General features: G+C 42.4%; 1 protein-coding gene across 10 annotated transcripts in view; it reads left to right on the plus strand.

Annotated features, from left to right (window-relative positions):
• Window positions 1-22,935, plus strand: part of LOC124145558 (rap guanine nucleotide exchange factor 1-like) — a 139,317-nt gene that overhangs the window by 91,769 nt on the left and 24,613 nt on the right. For 6 of the 10 annotated variants that reach the window (XM_048389917.1, XM_048389914.1, XM_048389918.1 and 3 more), the window contains 8 exons: window positions 12,849-13,024; window positions 17,169-17,316; window positions 17,880-17,977; window positions 19,223-19,429; window positions 19,871-20,697; window positions 21,098-21,366; window positions 21,869-22,011; window positions 22,495-22,702. In XM_048389917.1, the coding sequence (XP_048245874.1) occupies window positions 12,849-13,024; window positions 17,169-17,316; window positions 17,880-17,977; window positions 19,223-19,429; window positions 19,871-20,697; window positions 21,098-21,366; window positions 21,869-22,011; window positions 22,495-22,702 (2,076 nt within the window). Of the gene's footprint in view, window positions 1-2,759; window positions 4,590-12,848; window positions 13,025-17,168; window positions 17,317-17,879; window positions 17,978-19,222; window positions 19,430-19,870; window positions 20,698-21,097; window positions 21,367-21,868; window positions 22,012-22,494; window positions 22,703-22,935 lie in introns of those variants that run through there. The other 4 variants (XM_048389916.1, XM_048389922.1, XM_046515378.2 and 1 more) reach the window with 3 other exon arrangements.

The raw sequence follows: 22,935 nt of genomic DNA on the forward strand, positions 1-22,935 counted from the left end.
CAAAATCCGTCTTTGTCAACTGTTTTCACCCGTGAAGATCCGGGTTAGAATAGGTCTTCGGCAACCCATGCTTGGCATAAGAGGTGACTATGTTGTCGTCAGAGGCAACTAATGGGATCATGTGGTCAGGTTTGCTGACTTGGTTGAGGCATGTCATCGTATCCCAAATGCATTGATCAATGCTCATGATATCAATCACTGGATTTTGCACACCCAAATATAGACTAGCAGAAATATGAGTAGATTTTGCACACTATAAACTTATTCATTGGTTTGAGTAAGAATCGACAGAGTATTTGGAAAATGACAAGTAAGCAAGCTAATGATTGTATGTCATCGTTTTATGAATATATTGTCAACTCGTACTCAACCCAGCAAATAGTTCACGTGTGCAACATATGCCCTTATTTCTGTTAGTCGATGTTTTAGTGTGCAGAATAGCAGACACATTTCTACGTTTTTGAACATACATTAGCTATTTTCTTTGGTAGGCCTGTAGCTAAGAATTTGAGGAGGAAGTGAAATATGAGTATAAATTGTGGATGCAATATTCATAGCACAGAGACTTATATTTGGGAGTTGTTTATTTCTTATATGAGATATCAACATTATTTACAGCCTCTTTAAGGATGATGACATGTATAAGCTATAAAAATGTCCCCATATTTTAATAATGATGACACCCTCAAAAGAATCTGACCTAGGCAATGTTGGGCACGTCCCGCATATTCTCACAATCCTCACGTCAATTACCTGCATCTTTTCTAGCAGTACCGATTGTCATATCTCTCCCGCTTTTGGATGCGATTGTTTGGCCATTGTGTCTATTTGCGTTGCCCAACTTCATCTATGGGGAACAACTTACAAGACACTTTCAAACATTTTTTTTTGGCCAATATACAACGTAATCAATTTGCGAGCGCATGTTCGAATCTTCAGAAATGACGTGATGGTAGAACAATGTTCTTTACAATTTATCGCATAGCTATCTTATATAAATCTATATCAACTGCGCAAACTAAGTGCTTAATTATCAGCAAACATGATTCTTGCCCTATCCAAAGGTTCGTGTTGAAAAGAAGAAAAGAAATTATCCAATGTATTTATTACCATCTCAAATGTCAAAAATGATGTATGTCAAAATAGCAAGTACAAGCAGATATAATCATGTACTAATCGTTCTCGACTGTTGGTGTTATTATGTGAATTATGTAACAACAACCACGATAGTTGCCAGTCAGTTCTAGCTGCTGTAACCACGGAAATGGATCTCGCTATGTAGAATGTGGACTACCATTGTGCTGTAATGCAGGTTATGTACTGGTGAAGCTAGATGGGACTATTAATACCTGCTGCTGCAGTGGTGCCTGTAGACTAAAATATGGTAGACTTGCTGTAGGCGCCATTGGAAACTCTTGGAATGTGCCTGTAGACTAAAACATGGTAGACTTGCTGTAGGCACTTAGTAACTGGCAACTCTTGGTATGTGTCTGTAGACTAAAACATGGTAGACTAGCTGTAAGAGCTACTGGCAACTCTTGGTACATGCCCGTTAAATAAAACATGGTAGACTTGCTGAAGGTGCCACTGGCAAGTCTTGGACTGTGCCTGAAGAATAAAACATGGTGGACTTGCTGTAGGCACTACTGGCAACTCTTGGTATGTGTCTGTAGACTAAAACATGGTAGACTTGCTGAAGGTGCCGCTGGCAAGTCTTGGAATGTGCCTGAAGAATAAAACATGGTAGACTTGCTGTAGGCACTACTGGCAACTCTTGGTATGTGTCTGTAGACTAAAACATGGTAGACTTGCTGTAGGAGCCACTGGCAACTCTTGGTACATGCCCTTTGAATAACCCCAGCAACCTGCATGCTTCTTGGAAGAAGGCGACTAAATGGATCTGGTGGTCAAACTTATCGAACCACGTCATGGGTCGTTGCTCACAATATCAGTCACTGGTTTGTCTGGTCCAGGCCACCAGCCACCATCATATGGCTTGAAAATTGCTGAGTGTGGTGTTAAACAATGCACATGCACAGGCAGACACACATTCATGGTGGGGACTTACTGGAGGAATCCCATTTTGCTTCCTGGTATGTTTATATTCAGTTATTGTAGCTTGCATTTCTTCAGCTATATTTCATATCTTTTGACCTGTGAAGTATTCAACAACCCATGCTTGCTGTAAAAGGTGACTATGCTTGTCGTAAGAGGCGACTAACAGGATTGTGTGGTCAGGCTCGCTGACTTGGTTGATGCATGTCCTCGTTTCCCAATTGCATGGATCGATGCTCATGATGTCAATCACTGGATTGTATGGTCCAGACTAGATTATTTACAGACCGCCGTCATAAAGCTGGAATATTGATGAGTGCGGTGTTTAACAACAAATAAACAAACAAAAGAAAACATATCTTTTACCTACTAATAAATTTGAAAGTCACTCACACTGTTGATATGAGGGTCAGAATACAGGATCTTGAACGCAACATTAAACCTCATTTCACCTCACCTCCTTAAAATCCTTGATATAAAATCAGTTCAAGGAACATAAAGAATGTCATGAACAGCACCATTAAATTTAATACCATCAAACATTACTCATACGGGAACTACATCGCAAACAAACTATTAGTAATAAAAAACATGACTGATTAGAAATGACATACGACATGTCACATGACAGGAACAGCTAGTAATGAAAGAATGAAGCCAGAGCAAGTCTAGATAGGAAATGCTCTTCCTGTAAGTGGAAGGCTGTGGGTGTCAGCTCTGCTAGTATCTCCCTCCCTCCTACTTTCTCTCCATCCCACTGGGTCGCGTCTGCTTCATGAGTAGCAGACGCACATTTGGCAAACACATTGACTGATAGCTTCCCTCACTCACGCTGCATGGACTTATAAGTCAGGGACTCTGCTGTAGTGAATAGTCCCGGACAGAACAGCCTCAGGTTAAGTGTCAGGACTGTAGAAGAAGCAGACGTAAGAATGGATTTCTGATTGGAAGATTGTTTCTCATTTCTGACACATGGAATAAGATGGAATTAGTGGTTCGAGGATTTTCCTTTGGATTTGTGTGAAATTATTTGACATTGTAGTGTACGTTGAGGTGATCAGAAAAAAAGTGTTGTTGATGATGATAAGTGTTGGTATGCGTTCCTAATTGTATACCTGATATTATATCAGATAGGAGGTCTGATATCATGTAACATCTGTAGTGTTGTGTGAAATTGTTCCGTGTGTAGTTTGAAGGACTCTAAAAACTTGTATATCATGATAAGTAAGTGGTGAATCACTGTTTAATCAGCTGTAACTCTAACTTTGACAGTCTGCTATTATCTTCTATAGGAAGTTATACTTTATTGTGATCCTTGTGTGAAGGGAAAGCAGATAAACTGGTCCTAACCGACTTGTTCAGTGAATTATTTGGCATCCTTGTGAGTTGGTTGGGATGTGTTGATGCCTTATCCAGTGTAGGTTGGATGATATAACCTTCACAAGAGTTGGAATTGATTCAACGCTGGCATGAGTGTTATTGTGGTTGTGAGAAGTCAGTAGATGCAGCATCAACAGGTGAGTCAGGCTGAACTGTGAAGGCAGCAGCAGACGCAAGATTCCTGTGAGCAGACGGCATCTGACTTGCAGCAGACTGCTTTCTCATATCACCTGTTTGACTTTTGGTGTGCTTCAGACTTTGGAACCATACCTCTACATGAAGAAACAGATTGAAAATGTCATCCTTCGTTAGCACAAGACTTTAATTTGCTGTTACGAGAATCATATTTGATGCTGACTCACTCCAGATGTATTACTTTTCGTGGTATTCGTGGATTGTCTGTTTCACTTAATATCAACTTGAAACATTCTTGGTATTTTGTACCATAAATGTCTTATTGTAACGTGTCAAAGGAGCAGCCTTTCAACAATTCAACTGATACTTTTCCCTGGAAGACCAAGAGCTTGTTTCCACTGTGCTCATTGAGCATTTCCAGATTGGAAGTCAGATGAAAGTCATGTTGTTTTGTGTTCAGTAGTAGTTTGTACCACTCTCATGCCTAACTGAGGGCTCCACAGTGCAAGAGTTCAGCGGTGTGTGCCGCCTAACTGTGGACTAGTTGATATCACGGTAGTGTGTGGTGTTTGTATAGGATTCCCACAACCCGACACCACCTCATTCTGAAAGGGATACAGTTCTGTGGTTATTGGTCATTCTCACCTGTGTCATGAAGGATCTCGTGTTTTCTTGAACTATTCACAAGGTGGTAGCGTTTTGTACCATGGTGACCCAAATGTTGACATTATAGTCACATAACTACTGTTCTGTCTGATTGACTTTCTCCTCTTCTATGTACTGCACATGATAACAAGTATTGAATCATGTCGGCAGGAATTCGTGGATCGTGACACTGGATTGATTTTTTTCTGTGATATGATGGTTAAAGTGTCTGACACATACCCAGGAATCCTGATGGTTCTATTTTGTTGTCTGAGATTATAAAACAACGTCTTTGAATGGTTAGGCTGTCCAAACTTAAACACGCCATGGGCAAGAACAAGAAGGAATCGGTGGCGTCGCAACCAAAACGCAAGGTAAATACTCCTCTTGTTTCTTAGGGACTGAATAAGGAGAAGCTGTGCTTCTAAGATGATAATACTTCATTAGCAGCAGAGGTAATGAATATCTGATTAAGATAATGTTTCTGTATCTTCATGACCTTGTCAGGACCAAAGTGTATTGTTGGATCACAGAAAGATCCCGAGATGCAGTGTTTTATAGGACTGGCACAGATCAATTTGTGCGGTATTGTCTAAAATACTCTACTCTAAAGAAGTTAATGAGAACCTGATTTCTTTCATAATACAATATTGACTAACCATAGTATTATGATAGAATAGGGTGTTCTTTAACTTCTTATATATATATATAAACACACAAGTATGATCCAATTGCAGAAGAGAGTGCTCAATACAAAGTGTGTATCATGTGTGTGTGAAACTCAGTTGCAAAATGATGTAAAGAAAGTGTATCCAAATCTGTATGTATATAAGTATTTATGAGGAAGGCATGTGAAATGGATTGAAAATGAACAGTAAAATTCTATTTCCGATGGTATATACAAGTCTATGCTAATTTGAGCGAAAATTGTCCTGAATATTTTCATGTTCGGCCTTTGTTCATACTTTTGTATTATTATTTTAGATTGTCATCCCTAGTTTGCTATTTGCGTCTAATGGAATCTGTTTGGGCAGATAATCAAGACTGACTACATTGACGTTTCATAAACTATTGTGAAACTATTGGTCCGTATATCTGACCCTGAGTAGGTCGAGATAAATCCCTGCAGTATATTAAAAAACACTATATATTTTTTATTCCGTTAAATGCCAACTTACATTATCATGCTATGAGTCATAAAACTCTACAACTATTACAGTGAAGGATAACCAGAATATAACATGGACTTTAATTTGTGTGTTATCAGAATTAGTTTGACATTATGTGGATCAAACAGGGCTTCTTGCCTTGTTTGATGCCTTGTCATGTAGACTGTCACTCGCAGTTGTAGGTTAACTTAGGGGCTTGTTTCATCCCTTGTCAAGTGGACTGTCACTTGCAGTTGTAGGTTAACTTAGGGGCTTGTTTCACCCCTTGTCAAGTGGACTGTCACTTGCAGTTGTAGGTTAACTTAGGGGCTTGTTTCACCCCTTGTCAAGTGGACTGTCACTTGCAGTTGTAGGTTAGATTAGGGGCCTGTTTCATCCCTTGTCAAGTGGACTGTCACTCGCAGTTGTAGGTTAACTTAGGGACTTGTTTCATCCCTTGTCAAGTGGACTGTCACTTGCAGTTGTAGGTTAACTTAGGGGCTTGTTTCACCCCTTGTCAAGTGGACTGTCACTCGCAGTTGTAGGTTAGATTAGGGGCCTGTTTCATCCCTTGTCAAGTGGACTGTCACTCGCAGTTGTAGGTTAACTTAGGGGCTTGTTTCACCCCTTGTCAAGTGGACTGTCACTTGCAGTTGTAGGTTAACTTAGGGGCTTGTTTCACCCCTTGTCAAGTGGACTGTCACTCGCAGTTGTAGGTTAACTTAGGGTCCTGTTTCATCCCTTGTCAAGTGGACTGTCACTCGCAGTTGTAGGTTAACTTAGGGGCTTGTTTCATCCCTTGTCAAGTGGACTGTCACTTGCAGTTGTAGGTTAACTTAGGGGCTTGTTTCACCCCTTGTCAAGTGGACTGTCACTCGCAGTTGTAGGTTAACTTAGGGGCTTGTTTCACCCCTTGTCAAGTGGACTGTCACTCTCAGTTGTAGGTTAACTTAGGGGCCTGTTTCACCCCTTGTCAAGTGGACTGTCACTTGCAGTTGTAGGTTAACTTAGGGGCTTGTTTCACCCCTTGTCAACTGGACTGTCACTTGCAGTTGTAGGTTAGATTAGGGGCCTGTTTCACCCCTTGTCAAGTGGACTGTCACTCGCAGTTGTAGGTTAACTTAGGGACTTGTTTCACCCCTTGTCAAGTGGACTGTCACTCGCAGTTGTAGGTTAACTTAGGGGCTTGTTTCACCCCTTGTCAAGTGGACTGTCACTTGCAGTTGTAGGTTAACTTAGGGGCCTGTTTCATCCCTTGTCAAGTGGACTGTCACTTGCAGTTGTAGGTTAACTTAGGGGCTTGTTTCACCCCTTGTCAAGTGGACTGTCACTCGCAGTTGTAGGTTAACTTAGGGGCTTGTTTCACCCCTTGTCAAGTGGACTGTCACTCTCAGTTGTAGGTTAACTTAGGGGCCTGTTTCATCCCTTGTCAAGTGGACTGTCACTTGCAGTTGTAGGTTAACTTAGGGGCTTGTTTCACCCCTTGTCAAGTGGACTGTCACTTGCAGTTGTAGGTTAACTTAGGGGCTTGTTTCACCCCTTGTCAAGTGGACTGTCACTTGCAGTTGTAGGTTAACTTAGGGGCTTGTTTCATCCCTTGTCAAGTGGACTGTCACTCGCAGTTGTAGGTTAGATTAGGGGCCTGTTTCATCCCTTGTCAAGTGGAATGTCACTCGCAGTTGTAGCTTAACTTAGGGACTTGTTTGAACTCAGTGCCTTCAACATTTAATAGAGGAAGCCTCATCAAGAACATTTTCCTTTAACAATTAGTAAAAAACTGCCTGCAGTGAATTCACTTTTTGAACTCAAGGACTTCCTGTTTCTCCTTGTGAGAATTCCTTCAAGCTAATGGGGGAACCTTGTGTCCAATGTTTCATTTAAAATGTTGTTTTCAACATTTTGGTTGTATTTCTGTTCAAAAGTTTAATAATACCTGTGAATGTTCTACCTCTGTTTCATCCCTGCCATTGATCTTGTAGTTTGGCTGTCCTCACACCATAAAATCTTCAGAATTTCAACAGAAGTTACCTTCACTGTTAATGGTCCATAAACAGTTATGCTGGAAACAGTAAACCATAAGCCTATCATTGTGGGTTCGAATCATGGTTCGCACCAATTATGTTTTTGGTTTTGTCAGCACCATACCTGTGCTCGTGGGTTTCACCGAAGTGGTAAATGTCTGAGACCTGCATCACTTTGGGCTTTCCTCCCACATTAAGCTGACACACCGTGATATAACTGGAATACTGTTCAACTCATTCACTCATCCAGACAGTTGAAAATGAATTAAAATTGACTCCAAGTCAAGTCAACATTGATTAGGCAAGTCTAGATTGCCTCAGTCCTAGGACACTAGCATTGTTTGGGGTTCTGTTTGTAATTTACTAATAATGATGCAAATATATATTCTTAAATAAGATAACTGTATTTCTGGGAGTAAATGTGAGTCCATTACTGCTTGTGTAGCGTGCTGTAACATAGATGTTGCTTGAAACAATGTTACATAATCACTTTCAAGTGGTATAACATCCGTATCAGCGTACCGCCAACTGCACTTCCATTGAACATGTATTTATAGCCAACATTTGCTGTTGGTAATATAAACCGGCAATGTTGGTCCCACCTGGCCCGGGCGCTGGAGTTTTAGTACAGTCGATTGTTTATGATATTGGACTCTGTCGATACTATGACGTGATGTTATGCACGCTCCTACTTGATGACTAATGCTTGCTATCTCCCTCTGAGCATTATGCATTATGCCGTTTCTGGAATACAAATCCTTAGACCAAAAATTTACAGTAATAAATGAAACAGCTTATTACTGCATGCACAGATCCAGAAGGGGGTGCCATTTTAAAAACTTATGTTAATGTTAAAAAAAAAAATGCAACTGAATCATTTGGTGAGATGTTTCAATGTGAAAACTGTTAGAAATTGGCACTAGTCCTGTAGTCCTTGCCTAACTGCTAATAGTTAAGGTATCATAAGGATTAGTTGAAATTTCCCATTTGCAAGGGTTTTGCTATATGCTATCATTATAAGGACTAGTGGACTCAAAATGTTAGTTTCTGCCGCTGAAAAACACTATTTTATATTTTCAGGGTGTAAACAGAAATTGTTTACTGAATGAATTATTTGTATTTATCTGTCAATTTCGTTGTTGATTAAGCGTTTAAACTATTAGTCATACTACTGACCCAGAAAGTTATTGAATGATCATTTTCTTTCTTTTATATATAGCAAAGCCTTGGGTTGAAATTATTCCAAATTGTTTATAAGAACAATAACTATCATATTATACGGAGGTAATGAAACTTAAGAGGGATGATTTTTAATAAATAAATGCTCAATACATGAATTGAATAATTTTCAACAAGTTTCACATTTTTAACATCAAAATGAAAGACTAGGTATGTACTATTAGTCACATGGAGAGCAAGTTTCTAACATTCCTGTCTAAGATGGTCCTACAGCAAGGGACCGCCTCCGTGGTCTAGTGGTAGAGCGTCCGCCCGGAGAGGGGAAGGTCCGGGGTTTGATCCCCAGCCGCGTCATACCAAAAGACGTTAAAAGATGGTACTTGTTGTTACCCTGTCTGGCGCTGGGCATTAAGGGGCTAAAACAAGGACTGGTCGGCTTGGAGTCAGTATACTGTGTCTGAGTGGGATATTCATGTTAAACTGCGGCATGGTATCTCAGTGAGCTAGCACTATAAATCGGCATCAGTCTGGACTAGTACAAGCAGCCACACAAACACACACACGTACATGCACGTCGTTATATAAGTGCAATAATCTTGGACGCGACGTTAAACCCCATTTCACCTCACCTCACCTCACCTACAGCAAGGTGAACAAGTGCATAAGGTTGTGCCCACGGGGATTCTGGGTAGGAATATAGGTCCCCAGCAACTTATGGATCGGGCAGTCAGGCTTAATGACATGGTTGATGCATGTCATCATGTTCTGATTATGTGGATCGATGCTCATGATGTCAATCACAGGATTGTCTGGTCCAGACTCGATCGGCAGATGAAAGATCTCCGTCATATAGCTGGAATATTGCTAAGTGGGGCGTTAAACAACAAGAATTTATCAACTCTGTGGAAATACCAGAGTGCGTATGTTTCCTTTTAATCTCAAGAGAATCTATTCTGTAGTAGTTTTACTACTGGGTTGGGCCAGTCAGGTCTATCTGTGTCCTGGACAGTCAAGGTGGCATGTCCGTGAGATATTTGTAATCCGCTTGACCAAGTGGAGATTCCGGGCTAGTATTAGACCCCAGAAACATACTCCGAGTGATCAGATGGTTATACGTTTCAGACATGTCATCCTACTCTGATGGCATAGAGCATTGCTTATTATATCAATCAGGGGATTGTCGGGCCCAGACTCTATTATTTACAAACCGGTGTTCTGGAGCTGGAGTGAGTGAGTGAATATGGTTTTACGCCGCTTTTAGCAATATTCCAGCAATATCACGGCGGGGGACACCAGAAATGGGCTTCACACATTGTACCCATGTCGGGAATCGAACCCAGGTCTTCAGCGTGACGAGCGAACGCTTGAACTAATTTTCGATTTTTATCTGCTGGTCTGTTGGCCCATGGCCACTTAAAATTATGAAAGTCTTGCTGAAACGTTAATCAAAATTTCACCCATTCTCTGTGTATGTTCAATTGTTGAAATGACACGTGAAGATTCTGGGTAGAATAGGCCTTCAGCAATCCGTGCTTGCCATAATAGGCAACTATGCTCGTTGTAAAAGGCGACTAATGGGATCGGGTGGTCAGGTTCGCTGACTTGGTTGATGCATGTCATCGATTCCAATTACGTGGATCGATGCTCATGATATTAATCACTGGATTGTCTGATCCAGATTGATTATTTACAGACCGCCGTCATATAGCTGGAATATTGCTGAGTGCGGCGTTAAACAACAAACAAACACTGCTTGTAAATCGTGTAATTGCAATGAGAATATATTTAGGGGCAATAAGGTCGTGTGAATGGTTAACTCAAAGATCATCTCAGTAGAATGACATAACCAGCGACCATTTTGTAATTTTCTGAACAACAAATTCTTTATTTGCTCATGAATCGTCATGAAATTGGGCAAATGGAAGCCAACATTTAATGTCAGAGTGCAGGAAAGGACATTTTATGGGTGAGGAGTTCTTACATTTCCAGAGCCCCCTGGGTAACTCAGTCGTGGCCTCCAACATTGAGTTTGGGGCCAGTTATTTCGGAGAAGGGCCAGTAACTTTTGAAAAGAGCAAACCCTGCTGGCTACATACGAATCTCTTGTTAAATAAATCCCTGATGTAGCACATTACATAATGTAAGGGAGCGGCAGGGTAGCCCTGTGATTAAAGTGTTTGCTCATCACGCCGGATGCCTGGGTTCGATTCCCCACAAGGAATATTTCTGGATCATTTCTAAAACCACACTCACTCAAATGTAGAGTAACACATAACCTGATATTTCACCATGACGCATGTAAACAGCACACAAAAAGCTAAGAAGAATTTGATATTATTTTACAATTTTTGAAAGTGACCAAATATTTAGAAAGCCCGTGTGATCCATCTTGAGCCTCATTAAACACCAGTACAGTTTAGATTGTAACATATCCCTGAGGGATCGTCAGTCCACACTCCCATACATTAACATAGACGTACGACTGTCATAGTGCTACGATCGCTTTGTGGAATGGACCCAGATAAACAGCTTGTTGGTAACTATGGTGTGATGTAAGTTTTGGTGTTCCCATCAGAAAGGCAAGGTGTCCAGGTTAGGCCAGCCATATTTTTTATGTGTTTGTTATCTCATACCTCAACCAGCAAGAGAGTGGATGGGCAGGCAAAAAAAATAAAATATGAAATTTTGAAGTTGAGAACTCTTGGTAACATTTCTTGAATTAATTTATGATGTAGATTAAATCGCTTTGCTTTGAAAAATGTGTTAATAAATATGGCCAAAGAAAGATCAAGCGTTTTTTTAATGTGCAACTGTAGGGGTAATTAGGGCATAAATTTCCACAGCGGTGGGCAATATTGAGATAATAAAACTTTATTATTTCCTGTCAGAATGAAAATTCACTGTAGGCTGGAGATGAGAAACACAGAAAATAGATATGGACCTTATTGGGTCCACTGACAAGGTTTCACTGTCAAGCCAGACTTCAACATTCATTGAGGTTCCTGGGTTTGCAGACAGGGGATTCTAATCTGGGGGATTATTGTGAGATATTTTCACAATATGCACCAGCGATACCATATCACAGAGATAATCCCCAGGTGTTGACTACGTCTCTGTTATCTCACAGGACTTTCTGGTACACTTCCGTGACCTCTCTATCACACCAGCAATCAGAGTACTGAAACTCAAGGTTTTCAAATGATGTTGGCTGAAGATAATGTACTGCAGGGGAGGAAGTATTAGGCCATTACAAGAACAATTTCTAATCTGAACCAAGCCAATAACGCGAGGGAATTTCTATCGATGCAGATTTTAGGTGATACAGTAGTATTAATATATACCGTATTCGACGTAATAAGCGCCCAGGGCGCTCTCAAAATTAGGAATAGGGGGCTGTTATTAGAATATTATTTTGGTGGAAAAAAAACAGAGTTGAAAGATAAATTTCGTGGTTTATGCTGACAGCCTGAAATGTTTATGCACGATAGATATATTTTTCCAGAATTAAATTCCCCATAATTAAGGGTGAATATAACACACGAGTGTGTATTAAACGCGAATAAATAAGGATTGTGTACATTGATCAATTGGAAGGAGTGCTAATTGGGATTGTTCACTAGCCAATATATCAGCAAATATCGCCATGGGCGCTTATTAGAGCGGGGCGCTTATTACGTCGGATACGGTATATATATTCTTCAGCTGTATATATGTGAAAGTTGAGGTAGCCGTTAAGTGGCAACAAGTGTCACAATTCTGTTTGGTTAGAGATTACTCCAAGAACATGTGAATGATGATGTTACTTGAAAGTGGGATGTTGTGTTGTGCTATTCAAGAAAATAGCAACTTTGTCAGCTCGCTCGAAGATTGGTCACATTATTTGAGTTGAACATTGTGATAATGTGGGTTAGACATTGTGGGAATAAGGGTTAAGCATTGTGATGATGTGAGTTAAGCATTGTGATGATGTGAGTTAAGCATTGTGATGATGTGGGTTAAACATTGATGATGTGGGTTATTCATTGTGATGATGTGGGTTATTCATTGTGATGATGTGGGTTATTCATTGTGATGATGTGGGTTAAAACATTGATGATGTGGGTTATTCATTGTGAGGATGTGGGTTATTCATTGTGAGGATGTGGGTTATTCATTGTGGGGATGTGGGTTATTCATTGTGAGGATGTGGGTTATTCAATGTGATGATGTGGGTTTAACATTGTGAGGATGTGGGTTAAACATTGTGATGATGTGGGTTAAACAAAGTTATTATTTTGTGTTGCAGGAGGCGGACAAGCTGCAGATGGAGGTGGAGGAGGTGAATCGCACCCTCAACTTCATCGTCCGCGCCGTGGTGACGCAGGGGAAGCATGAGGTGTTGCCGCCGTCAGCCACGCTAGTCCTGGAGACAGTCATGAACGTCTTTACCCTGCTGAGCAACCACCTGCTCAACCAGGACAGGTAGGTGTTTGTGTCCTGTGTGCCATATGTGTTTGTGTCCTGTCTGCCGTATGTGTCCTGTGTTTGTGTCCTGTGTGGGGTATGTGTTTGTGTCCTGTGTGCCGTATGTGTCCTGTGTTTGTGTCCTGTGTGGGGTATGTGTTTGTGTCCTGTGTGCCATATGTGTTTGTGTCATGTGTGGGGTATGTGTTTGTGTCCTGTGTGCCATATGTGTTTGTGTCCTGTGTGCCATATGTGTTTGTGTCCTGTGTGCCGTATGTGTTTGTGTCCTGTGTGGGGTATGTGTTTGTGTCCTGTGTGCCGTATGTGTCCTGTGTTTGTGTCCTGTGTGGGGTATGTGTTTGTGTCATGTGTGCCATATGTGTTTGTGTCCTGTGTGCCATATATGTTTGTGTCCTGCGTGCCGTATGTGTTTGTGTCATGTGTGCCGTATGTGTTTGTGTCATGTGTGCCATATGTGTATGCGTCATGTGTGCCATATGTGTATGTGTCCTCTGTGCCATATGTGTTTGTGTCCTGTGTGCCGTATGTGTTTGTGTCCTGTGTGCCGTATGTGTTTGTGTCCTGTGTGCCGTATGTGTTTGTGTCATGTGTGCCGTATGTGTTTGTGTCATGTGTGCAGTATGTGTTTGTGTCATGTGTGCCATATGTGTTTGTGTCATGTGTGCCGTATGTGTTTGTGTCATGTGTGCCGTATGTTTGTGTCATGTGTGCCGTATGAGTTTGTGTCATGTGTGCCGTATGTGTTTGTGTCCTGTGTGCCGTATGTGTTTGTGTCCTGTGTGGGGTATGTGTTTGTGTCCTGTGTGCCGTATGTGTTTGTGTTCTGTGTGCCGTTTGTGTTTGTGTCCTGTGTGCCGTATGTGTTTGTGTCCTGTGTGCCGTATGTGTTTGTGTCATGTGTGCCGTATGTGTATGTGTCATGTGTGCCATATGTGTTTGTGTCCTGTGTGCCGTATGTGTTTGTGTCCTGTGTGCCGTATGTGTTTGTGTCCTGTGTGCCGTATGTGTTTGTGTCCTGTGTGCCGTATGTGTTTGTGTCCTGTGTGCCGTATGTGTATGTGTCCTGTGTGGGGTATGTGTTTGTGTCCTGTGTGGGGTATGTGTTTGTGTCCTGTGTGCCGTATGTGTTTGTGTCCTGTGTGGGGTATGTGTTTGTGTCATGTGTGCCGTATGTGTTTGTGTCATGTGTGCCGTATGAGTTTGTGTCATGTGTGCCGTATGTGTTTGTGTCCTGTGTGCCGTATGTGTATGTGTCCTGTGTGGGGTATGTGTTTGTGTCCTGTGTGGGGTATGTGTTTGTGTCCTGTGTGCCGTATGTGTTTGTGTCCTGTGTGCCGTATGTGTCCTGTGTTTGTGTCCTGTGTGCCGTATGTGTATGTGTCCTGTGTGCCGTATGTGTTTGTGTCCTGTGTGCCGTATGTGTTTGTGTCCTGTGTGGGGTATGTGTATGTGTCCTGTGTGGGGTATGTGTTTGTGTCCTGTGTGGGGTATGTGTATGTGTCCTGTGTGGGGTATGTGTTTGTGTCCTGTGTGGGGTATGTGTTTGTGTCCTGTGTGCCGTATGTGTTTGTGTCCTGTGTGCCGTATGTGTTTGTGTCCTGTGTGGGGTATGTGTTTGTGTCCTGTGTGGGGTATGTGTTTGTGTCCTGTGTGCCGTATGTGTTTGTGTCCTGTGTGGGGTATGTGTATGTGTCCTGTGTGCCGTATGTGTTTGTGTCCTGTGTGCCGTATGTGTTTGTGTCCTGTGTGGGGTATGTGTTTGTGTCCTGTGTGGGGTATGTGTTTGTGTCCTGTGTGCCATATGTGTTTGTGTCCTGTGTGCAGTATGTGTTTGTGTCCTGTGTGGGGTATGTGTTTGTGTCCTGTGTGGGGTATGTGTTTGTGTCATGTGTGCCGTATGTGTATGTGTCCTGTGTGCCGTATGTGTTTGTGTCCTGTGTGCCGTATGTGTTTGTGTCCTGTGTGGGGTATGTGTTTGTGTCCTGTGTGGGGTATGTGTTTGTGTTCTGTGTGGCGTATGTGTTTGTGTCCTGTGTGCCGTATATGTTTGTGTCCTGTGTGGGGTATGTGTTTGTGTCCTGTGTGGGGTATGTGTTTGTGTCCTGTGTGGGGTATGTGTTTGTGTCCTGTGTGCCGTATGTGTTTGTGTCCTGTGTGGGGTATGTGTTTGTGTCCTGTGTGCCGTATGTGTTTGTGTCCTGTGTGGGGTATATGTTTGTGTCCTGTGTGCCGTATGTGTTTGTGTCCTGTGTGGGGTATGTGTTTGTGTCCTGTGTGGGGTATGTGTATGTGTCCTGTGTGGGGTATGTGTATGTGTCATGTGTGGGGTATGTGTTTGTGTCCTGTGTGGGGTATGTGTATGTGTCCTGTGTGGGGTATGTGTATGTGTCATGTGTGGGGTATGTGTTTGTGTCCTGTGTGGGGTATGTGTTTGTGTCCTGTGTGCCGTATGTGTTTGTGTCCTGTGTGCCGTATGTGTTTGTGTCATGTGTGCCGTATGTGTTTGTGTCCTGTGTGCCGTATGTGTTTGTGTCCTGTGTGCCGTATGTTTGTATCATGTGTCCCATATGTGTTCGTGTCCTTTGTGCCATATGTGTTTGTAGGGGTAGGTTTCCGGACAATCAGAGTACTGAAACTCAAGGTTTTCAAATGATGTTGGCTGAAGATAATGTACTGCAGGGGAGGAAGTATTAGGCCATTACAAGTACAATTTTTAATCTGAACCTGTGTCACAAGCCAATACCAAACTTGTTACATGTATTAACCAAGGACTGAAGTCGTGCATTTTTGTATTTTGGAATTTTTTTAAAACTGTAAAAAAAATCCTATTTTCAAGGCAATAAGTTTGACTTTGACTCTGTTCATAGTATTGTGTAGGACCATATCTCTAAAACTAATAGGTATTATTCCCTGACACTTTGCACGCACAGAGACCAGGGTGTCAAATAGTACTTTTGCTACTTAGAGATTTTTGGAATTTATATTTTTTGGTTTCCATGGCAACAAGTTTGCTTTTGACTCTGTTGATAGTGGTTTGTACCTGACATAGATATACAAAGATCTGAATCCCAATTCCATGGGGTTGTTTTGTCACTGGAAGGAAGTCAAAGTGGTTATTTGTTTTGTAAAACTTTACATTTTTGTTTAGAAATAATTATTTAGCTGTGGTTTGTGCAAAGCGGTATTCATTTTCACTTTGTCATTTTTCTCCCATTTGGCTTCAAGTGAATGCAATTTGAGTTGTGAATGTAATATAAAATAGTGTATTTCCCATAGGAATCATTTGGATTATGTTTGAAGTTGAATGTTGTCCTTTATATGGATAATATTAACAATTTGAATGAAAGCAATGGGTGGGATGACACATTCTGGAAATGGCAAGGCAATGATTAGACTGGGGTGTTTTCAGGTTGACATTTCCGTTTATAACGTTAGGTTTTGTCTCCCTTGCATACTGACATTAGCATCTGCTGGATGTAGTTTCTGTGCTTGGTTTTACGTCACCCATTCCCTGTGTAAAGTCAGGGGAAGAAGTGTCCCCAAACAAACCAGTGGCTGACATCATGAACAACACCCACACCATACAGTGGTGACATGCAGTCAGGGACTGGTAATTTATTATAGGGTTAGGGGTGCTTTTGAAAATTGACAGCAAAAGGGGTGGGGTGGGTTGACAAAATTTGTCACAACTATGGGGGACCTTGAAAAAAATGTTACCTAAAATTGGGGGTTCAGCATAATATGATATGCAGTCCTCGGACCAATCTCTCCACCCCAAACCCCACCCCACCCCACCCCAACCCCACCCCACCCCACCCCCCACAACACCCCACCCCCTTCTCGTGACAATGAATCTGAAACCTTGTTATGATGTGCAGCAACACAATGGGTTTGTGTTTTGTTCATTCCATTCATATAAAATTAATATGTATTAAAATGATCTGAAAAAGAAAAGAATTGGAAACTGAAACTTTATGCACGTGTTAGGTCCATAATGTGGCATGAATTTGTTTGTTGCCTGAAGATGAAATACCAAACACAAAAAAACAGGAAATGTTATGTAAATTAGTATGATCTTGCCAGACAGTGTCCAGATATCTTCCTGTTGTTATAGTTTCACACAATTATTACCCTGTTACAGTTCAAAGCTGGCTTCCCATCACAACAAAGTGTGCCAGTGCCTGGCCAAGTTCATACGATGGTCGGACAGCGTGCTGATGAAGAGTGAGGACACGTTCAACAAGGAGACTGCCAATGAAATAATTGCTGCCCTCTCTGATGGGATAAAGGTATGTATTGCAACTGTCGATGAAATGTTTTCAAATGTGATTGGAAACTTAGAATAGAGCAAATCTTTGAAAATGATGGAGTAGTTCCTGCTTAGCAACCTCATTTGCATATTTATTGGATCACATGGATAACACTATCCATTTATCACATGGATAACACTATCCATTTATCACATGGATAACACTATCCATTTAAGAATTGTCTTCAATATGTTTTTAATTTACCAAGGTGTCAGCGTAAGAAACTGTGCTTTCAAAGACTGTTCAAGCAGTAACACAAATATCAGATGATACGAAATAAGTGAGATCTTTCCCGCAATTATGCAACACAATCCCCACCCACTCTGTCATCAGACAATCAGGAGACAGTGGTCCACTAGTGGGCGTGACCTAATTGGTTATCGGTTTATGGAAGCATGAAGGCAATAATAATTGCTTGGTTAGCCGATCAATGTTATGGAATAACTTGCAACTTATTTTTGATTGATCATTTTTGTTTATGTTCAGAATAGCGAAGGTGAATGAATTTATTTTTTTACGAAATCCCAATGTTTCCCACCCAGGATCTGACGCAGCTGTGTATAGAGAAGATGGCGTCCCGGAAGAGCAGCCTGCCCAAGTCCCCCACCTCCAGCTCCAGCCTACAGGGGACACTCGAGAGGTAGGGGCATGGACTCTGCCATCTTCGCTTACTGCACACCCTTTGAGATGCCTATAGATTTCTGATATAGCTTTTTGAAAATGAGAACGAGATGTATACAAGAGAATAAACTCGTCGTGTCTTTAACTGCAGTCAGAAGTGGAGTGTAGGAAATTTTGAGTCTGAAGTCTACTGAAAATCAAGCAGACATATGACTTCAGAACAGTGAAGACTTTTTCGCACAGATTTGTTCCAACATGAATTGAATTAAGATTTAATGTCATAAATGACTCATTGTGACAACATTCATCAGTCATTAAGATATGATATTATTATTATATTTTCTCTGCGTATTATCTTTCAACTTTACACTGCTGCAATAACAAATATTGCAACATCCCTAGTCCCTTGTTATACAATACACCTACCTTCCCTTGCAGCAAGGGTTCCTCCCTTCCTGACATCCCTAGTTATACACCACACCTACCTTCCCCTGCAGCAGGCGTTCCTCACTTCCTGACATCCCTAGTTATACACCACACCTACCTTCCCTTGCAGCAAGCGTTCCTCCCTTCCTGACATCCCTAGTTATACACCACACCTACCTTCCCCTGCAGCAGGCGTAACTCACTTCCTGACATCCCTAGTTATACACCACACCTACCTTCCCTTGCGGCAAGCGTTCCTCCCTTCCTGACATCCCTAGTTATACACCACACCTACCTTCCCTTGCAGCAGGCGTTCCTCACTTCCTGACATCCCTAGTTATACACCACACCTACCTTCCCTTGCAGCAGGCGTAACTCACTTCCTGACATCCCTAGTTATACACCACACCTACCTTCCCCTGGAGCAGGCGTTCCTCGCTTCCTGACATTCCTTGTTATACACCACACCTACCTTCCCTTGCAGCAGGCGTAACTCACTTCCTGACATCCCTAGTTATACACCACACCTACCTTCCCCTGGAGCAGGCGTTCCTCGCTTCCTGACATTCCTTGTTATACACCACACCTACCTTCCCTTGCAGCAGGCGTAACTCACTTCCTGACATCCCTAGTTATACACCACACCTACCTTCCCTTGCAGCAGGCGTAACTCACTTCCTGACATCCCTTGTTATACACCACACCTACCTTCCCCTGCAGCAGGCGTTCCTCACTTCCTGACATCCTTTGTTATACACCACACCTACCTTCCCCTGCAGCAGGCGTTCCTCGCTTCCTGACATTCCTTGTTATACACCACACCTACCTTCCCTTGCAGCAAACGTTCCTCACTTCCTGACATCCCGCTGACCCCGAGGGAACGCGAGATCCTGGAACAGACGAGCGGCATGGGTATCTATGACAATGCTACAGTATCCCGCTCCAGCGAAGGCCTCAGCAACCCCACTATATTTTCCTTCGACGTTGAAGATTCCCCACCCCCCAAACCCCCTCTTCCAGATGGAGCAAACTCAATATTACCACGGTAATGACAACACGATAATTATCTTGTAGCTTGGGAGGATTTCTGTTTTTTCTCATAAGTTTTCAGGACTTGAATCCAGCACAGCCCTTCTCATGAGCGACTTAGGGTTCAAGTTGCAATTTGCTTTGTGGAGTTGTGTCCCTTGTCCAGCCAGGATCTGCTTATCATGGGTAGCTCAGATTATGATCTTTCAACTGCCATGCCATGATATAATTGAAATACAGTTGAAAGTGTTGTAAAACCCAGCTGACTACCTTACTCCAACAATGACCTGACAATATTACTTCTGACATGTGTTGATTTTTCAGCCCACCATGCTGAGGCTAAGATTGATCTTATTAGCCACCTTTTCATGTGTTGTTCAGAAAAATCAGCCAACACGCCAATGTTGAGGTTTCATGATCATTTTAATTTCATCCACATTATTTCATTTTGTTGTAGGATATTAGGTGCAGATGTACCCGACGTTGACTTCCCACCACCACTCCCTGACAAGGAGAAGCGCCGGTCAGGGAACATGTATGATCTCATGTCCAGCACCACCTCCACTACATCCCTCACACCAACACAGTCACCACAGAACAGCATCCTGATTAGTCCAACAGGCGAGATCCTGACACCTTTCAGCCAATCACCACACAGTGTGTCGCCGATGAGCCACTCGCCATCAAGTAGTGTCGGCTCCGGACTTAACAAATCCACAGAAGACCTCATAGCCACGGCACAGAGGTCGAGTCGGACCAATAGTATAACAAAATTAACCGAAGGACAAGTAATGAATTCATCGTCTTCAAGTGTAATGCGTTCATCGACAAATCAACATACAACGTTTGACGAAATTAATTCCCTGACTTATAAAATTAACCAGCTAACCTCCAGCATTGATGAAAAGCCTCCTCCTATTCCAAGCAAGCAGCGTCTCCACAGACTGATGTCGACGTACGATAACGTCCCAGACGCCCTCCAGGTGTGCAACGCGTCCTCTATGTCCTCCGCTTCCAGGTCTGTGTTCAACAGGACCATGGAGTCCCGGATCTCGTCCTCCTCGACCTGCAGCTCCCAGTCCTCACAGAGCTCTCAGTCTACACAGTCTTTCATGAGTGTGCTGACCCAGAAGTCCGCCTCCAGTAGTGCTCTGCTGTTCTGTGCTGACAGAACGAGCTCCCAAGAAACTTATTCAAGTTCGGAGACGTTCTCGTCGGCCACCAGTCACTCCAGTACCGAGAGTCTGCCAAAACCTCCACCTCTCCCACCCAAGAAGAGGCACAGTAAGTGGCATACATAGTCTAGCAGTCTTACTCACACTTTTAACTGTTTAATAAGGCCACAGTTTTATATTTATCAGTTTACAGATTCGACTAACCAAGACAAAAGTCACAACCAGAAAATCTTATTTATATATTTTTAATTTAATATTACTTGCCTGACCACTCCATGTTTGATAGATTAGAAAAACAAAGCTCTAAACATTAGTTCTTATAAAAATATTAACATTATTGGAATGTTTTGTTTTATTATTCCAGTTTGCAAATTTTTGCTGACATTTTAACAGACTTTGGGACCACATATTGGCCTCTGAGAAGTGCTAGATAAATCTCTGCTTTCACATGCTCAGAATATATGATAACGTTATGACATTACGTGCTAGTAACTGCCTAACAGATTCAGATTTTGCCGTTTCAGTACATGCCTACATGCAGACGTTTGGGTCTTATACCCAACCGTCTTCCCTTGAGTGTATCTCACGGCACTCTATCAACTTCTACGAGGCTCAGTGGCACCAACACCAGATGGAGCTGTTCCAGCCACTTTACCCACGCTCCAACACCATCAGCGTCATCTCCGACATCTCCAACTTCAGCTCGGACACGTCCTTCAGCTCCGGGTCACCGGATAGATTCACCGGCTTGCCGGCACTACCAATCAAAATGAAGCGGGTAAGTTGAAGTGGTACGAGTGGGATCTGCTTCTACCTTCTTTCTGAAGAGCTCCCATTCATCCTGTTTGATAACACTACTGTTAATTAAACAGCACTGTATTAATGTGAGGTTTTGAATTTGACAGCTGCCACAGTTTGTTTTTGAAACCACACAACCCTTGGACATCCCAGTGATATCATATCATGTATATATTTCCGTCATAGCCCTGAGAAATTTTGACACGTTGACCAGAAATGTCGAAGGTCAAGATCTAAAGAGTTGACAGTAACTCAGGAAGCATGTCTTCTTTGGGCCAGCATTCTGAATAGGTCTTGGGTGAACTGTGTATAAGGTCATGGTCACATTGAGATTCCTTCTACACGTATGTTTGCCATTTTTTTAAAAATGCCTTTATCTGGCTGCTTATTGGAGCAGGGTGCTTAATATGGTGAATGCGGTAATTGAATGTAAGCAAGTTGTGACAAAAGAATTTATATTATTTCTCTTTACGTATCTGCAGCAGAATATGAATCGTCAGAGTATGACCTCGACGGGGTCAGGATCAAGTCAGTCGGACATGTCAAACAGCGCGGGTGACATCCGTGAGAAGACCGTCAGTCTCCTGGAACCAGCAGTCACGGGGCCCCGGCCAGCCATAGAGCTGTAAGTTCTCACGCTATTCCTGACTTCCTAAGTGTAACTGTATACATATGCGGAACAAAACAGTTAAGGGTCATGAATGTTTTGGGGGATGTATTTTGTAGTGAAGACTGAGCACACAATTTCATATTTTACATATCACCGTGTTATGGGTTTTCAGAAGCTTAAGAATTCATAGTGTTTTCTCTAATCACATGAACACCTGAAAAACAACATCATTAACTTATAAAAGACAACTTTCTCTTAAAAACAAGCCATCAACTGAGTATTTACAATGTTTGTGTGATACTAAACCCCCTGTTAAACCTTGAGTAATCGGGATAAACATGGCCATCCGAAAACGTATGATGGCCGAAAACCAATGATCCGACGATATTTCATGATCCCTAACTTATCAATTCATTATACAATGATGAGGCTGTAATATTAATTGCTCTGTGTTATTTGACAATTTCTCTTATCCAATCAAATGCCTCTCTTCTTCAGGGACCCCAAACGCCAATCTGCCCCGGCCACTGTGTGTGAAACCATCATCCCCGTCCCTCCCCCGAAGCCTGCCCCCAAACCCGTGACCCCACCCCCTCCCCCTGCCCCCCAGAAGCCTGAGATTCAGAAAGACGCTGATTCTGACTTTGCTGAGCTGAACCCTCTGGATGATGTGGATGTGTCAGATCAGCTCATCAGGAAACAACAGGTGAGTTGTGGATGAGTGAGTGAGTGAGTGAGTTGGGTTTGACACTACTGTGAACAGTGATCCAGTTATATCACGACATACCAGCTTGATTCGGGAGGAAAGCCCAAAGTGATGCTGGTCTCAGACGTTTACCACTTTCGTGAAACCTACAAGTATGGGTTTGGTGCTGACAAAGCTAAAAATATGACTGGGGCAAACCTGGATTTGAACCCACAATCGTAGACTTCTGACGT

The sequence above is a fragment of the Haliotis rufescens genome, unplaced genomic scaffold (genome assembly GCF_023055435.1).
Source record: "Haliotis rufescens isolate VD_foot unplaced genomic scaffold, xgHalRufe1.0.p SCAF_8, whole genome shotgun sequence".
In the NCBI taxonomy this organism is placed as follows: Eukaryota; Metazoa; Mollusca; class Gastropoda; order Lepetellida; family Haliotidae; genus Haliotis; species Haliotis rufescens.